General features: G+C 65.4%; 2 protein-coding genes across 2 annotated transcripts; one reads left to right on the plus strand and one right to left on the minus strand.

The window, feature by feature from the left end:
* Positions 1-356: 356 nt before the first annotated feature.
* EMIHUDRAFT_416307 (hypothetical protein) lies at positions 357-2,131 on the minus strand. The gene is made up of 5 exons (XM_005766835.1): positions 1,574-2,131; positions 1,348-1,524; positions 1,075-1,261; positions 863-1,001; positions 357-787 (listed from the first exon to the last, which is right to left on the minus strand). The coding sequence occupies exons 1-5, from the start codon at positions 2,057-2,059 to the stop codon at positions 541-543; spliced, it is 1,236 nt and encodes a 411-aa protein (XP_005766892.1). The 5' UTR covers positions 2,060-2,131; the 3' UTR covers positions 357-540.
* A 670-nt stretch (positions 2,132-2,801) lies between these two features.
* On the plus strand, positions 2,802-3,388 carry EMIHUDRAFT_103514 (hypothetical protein; the record flags this gene model as incomplete). The annotated part of the gene is made up of 2 exons (XM_005766836.1): positions 2,802-2,906; positions 3,029-3,388. The coding sequence occupies 2 exons, from the start codon at positions 2,802-2,804 to the stop codon at positions 3,386-3,388; spliced, it is 465 nt and encodes a 154-aa protein (XP_005766893.1).
* Between the last annotated feature and the right edge of the window lie 35 nt (positions 3,389-3,423).

Below are 3,423 nucleotides of genomic sequence, written 5' to 3' on the forward strand. Positions count from 1 at the left end.
CGGCGGCCAACCACAAGCAGAGCCTCACAACCACCCACCCCCCTCACCCCCTTGGAGGGGAGGGGAGGGGGAGAGGGAGTGCAGCGGAGACGAGAGAGCTTCGGCTCACCGCACCGGCGCTTCTCTGGGATGCAGGTGGGGTCTCTCGACGACGAGGTGGCCGAGGGCGACGCAGGGGGCGGCGCTGCGGAGGGCGGAGGTGCGGCGAGCGGCGGCGTGGGGGCGGCGGCAGAGGGTCGTTAGCACCGCACGTCGGTGGCAAGGATGAATACGCAATGGCCCGATGATGGTGCTCTCGGAAGGCAAAATCCGGGTTGTGTGTCGTGGTTTGAAGGTGTAAACGTCAGACGCTCGAGTCCCATCGCAAAAAATCGTTAGCCCCCAGATCGATCACACAAATTGTACTCGAGCACATTTGTCCACAGACAGAGCACTCCGAAACTCGCGCCAGGCGCGCCACGCGCCACCCACGATGACGGAAGAGAATGGCGGCCACAGTATGTTTTCCACAGTGTGCGCCTTCGCCGTAGCTTCCATGCCCTAGCGTGAGGACTGTCGCTCTGGCTCGGCCCTTCCCTCGGGGCGGCGGAGCGCCTCGCCCCACAGGGAGGCGAGGATGCGGCGGGGCGGCGTGAAGGTCTCGCGCGAGTGCATCGCCGCCTGGTTGTCGATGATGAGCACGTCGCCGCTCTGCCACGCAAAGGCGACGCGGTGGGCCGCCATCCACTCCCCCGTCTCGAGCAGCGCGGCCACAGCCTCGCCGTCGAGCTCCTCGCCGTCTCCGTACCTGCCCACACCCGCCGCCGTGAAGAGGCGCCGTTCACAGCCCTCGGCATCGAGCCGCCGCTCGCCGCCGCCGCACCGGATCGCCTTGAGCGGGTCGTTGCGCCCGTCCTCCCAGCCGGTGATGGCCGCGATCACCGCGTTGTAAAACATCTCCTTGCCCGACCGCCCGTCCACGACGAGAGCGGGCATCTGCTTCGTTTCGGTGTACAGGTCGCCTGCTCACTGCACCGCCGCGTGAAGAAGACGCTGCTCACATCGCACGGCGGACTGCGGCGGCGTGTAGCCCGCCATTCCCGTGCCAGCGCCACGTCGTGCCGGCCGCCGCCATCGCCGCCTCGGCGCCCTGGCGCGTGTCGGTGTTGAAGGACGTCCGCCACGACTTTCCGATCGGCGAGAGAGGGTCGTCTTGCGCGGGCAGCGTGCGCGCGTACCGGATGCCGCGGGCCGCGAGCCGCTGGGCGACCGCGGGGTGCGCCTCGCACAGGGAAAGGAGGAGAGAGTCAGGCGCCCGAGGGACGGCCGACAGACTGCCAGGGGTGGCCGAGAGGTGGCCGGGCGCACGGCCGAGAATGCGTGGCCGCACGCCTCGCGCAGGTGGGTCGCGACGGCGTTGGAGGGGATGATTGGGGTGGCTCCGCCGGTCTGGGCGGGAAACTCGCAGTAGAAGAAGAGGAAGGCGGGCTTGTCCTCGCACTGCGCCATCTCGTGGTGGAACGGGATCTTCTCCTGCGGCGGCGCCTGTCCGCACGGCAGCAGGTGTGAGCCGCGCTCTTCGAAGAGTGCACACGCGCGTCTCCTCTCGCTGCGGAGCCTCATTGGCGGTGAAGACGCCGGGCGCGACCTCGGTGCGCGGCGCCGCCGAGCAGCCCATGCCGAACTCCTCGAGCCGCAGTCCCATGACGAAGTCCGAGAAGCCCTGCGGCGTCTCCATCCCGCCGAAGCCGCGTAGCAGGACCGCACCGTTCTCGCGCACCAGCTGGAGGAGCTCCTCTCGGTGCTCGGCAGCCCACTCAGTGAGCGTGGTGCGGCCGGACAGGAGCGGAGAGAGCGTCATCGGGAAGGCGCGGCCCGCAAAGACGCGCTCCTCGTCGATCGAGACCGGCCGGGCTCCGATCTGCTCCCAGCCGTCCGCGCCGCCTCCTCGCAGCAGCGTCAGCCGCCTCGCCGGCCGCACCGCGAGATCCCCGTCGGGCGCGGGCAGGCGGCTGGAGCGGCTGTCGGGTGGGTCGACCAATGCGATACGGGCGGAGCAGGCAAGCAACAGCGAAATCATGGCCTAGCCAACAGCGAGCGAGCGAGCGAGCGAGCGGCGAGCCAGCGAGCGAGCAGCAGTCCACCTTGATTTCGCCCGAAAAACCTGCTCCATGTCTCGCTGCGCCTCGGCGCAGAGCCCAGCTCCATGAATTTGCCGCTTGAGCCGCTAAAACGCGAGCATGATCTTCGTGGCATCTAACGGGGCAGAATCTGAACGGGTGGCTTCGGCTATGGGTGATAGATCACTCCTGACCCGAGCTCAGAGAGAGAGATTTTTAGCAATACCGTTTTGTTTGTTGAGCTCAGTGGCAGCGAGCAGAAACAACGGGGCAGGGGGCATTCGAGACGAGAACGAACGTGCGGTGCGTTCCGTGGCTTGCATGATGCGTGGGTGAGGTGCGTGTCCTGGAGGCCTTGGAGCTTCTTCACACACGGTCTCAATTCACTCCGGTGAGTGAGTGAGTGAGTGAGTATTCTTGATACGAAACCACGACGACACACACCAGTCGACTCGCATCGGTTGCCTCCATGAACGGCGGAGCTATTCTCGCGTCCACACCACACCTGGCTCCAACATGGACACGCCCATAGCTGGGGACACTACTAGGTCACGCATGGCATCAGAAGTTTTATCTCTACACACACACACACACACAAGAACAAAAACACAGACACAATTCACTCCGGACGCTCGCTAAACGGGGAACTTCAGCTGGCGCGCTCACGTTGTTGAGTCGTTTCGCGGCGACTCGCCGCTGTCCATGAGTCGAATCGCTCTCTCCCTCCTCCTGCTGCTCGCCTCTCGCTCCGCTGTAGCCGACGTCTACCTGCACCACCCGCGCGGCTCCAACAATAAGCTCAACGAGGTGGGCAACAACCGGCAGAATGCCGACCGGCTCTTCGACTCGGAAAACAACGGGGCATTCCATCGCCTCCGCCTCTGCCACCTCTCTCTCCGCCACCCTCACCTCCTCCGCCGCCGCCGCAGGCCGGCGGGTATCAGATTGGCGACAACTGTGCGCCGCCCGGCTGCAGCGACACCAACAACAACTACGACTATGACAAGCCTGGAGCGGGCAAGGGCCAGCTCAAGTACTACGAGAGCTCGTACCTCGATCTGGAGTGGACCAACCAGCACGGCTGCGGCGATCGCGACGGCAACGTCCGATGCAACTTTGTTATCCAATACGCGTGCGAGGACTCGATGCCCGATATCAGGGACGGGTACAGGTACGAGCGGACGGCGGGCAACGGCGCTGCGAACGGCGACACCAACAACGGCGACCGCGAGGGAGAGACATTCTTTCCCACCGAAGAGACCTTCCTCCGAACCGGAGCGAGCGCTTAACGAACCCTTCTGGACTTTCCAGGACTGCTACTACA

This window comes from Emiliania huxleyi (genome assembly GCF_000372725.1).
Source record: "Emiliania huxleyi CCMP1516 unplaced genomic scaffold EMIHUscaffold_50, whole genome shotgun sequence".
Classification (NCBI taxonomy): domain Eukaryota; phylum Haptophyta; order Isochrysidales; family Noelaerhabdaceae; genus Emiliania; species Emiliania huxleyi.

Excerpts from the sequence above, each read along its gene's own strand:
- EMIHUDRAFT_416307 (XM_005766835.1), bottom strand. The coding sequence starts at position 2,059 with ATGATTTCGCTGTTGCTTGCCTGCTCCGCCCGTATCGCATTGGTCGAC. Across the intron at positions 1,002-1,074 it reads GTGGCGCTGGCACGGGAATG|GCGACCTGTACACCGAAACG; the intron begins GCGGGCTACACG and ends TGCAGTGAGCAG. Across the intron at positions 788-862 it reads GACCCGCTCAAGGCGATCCG|GTACGGAGACGGCGAGGAGC; the intron begins GTGCGGCGGCGG and ends GGGTGTGGGCAG.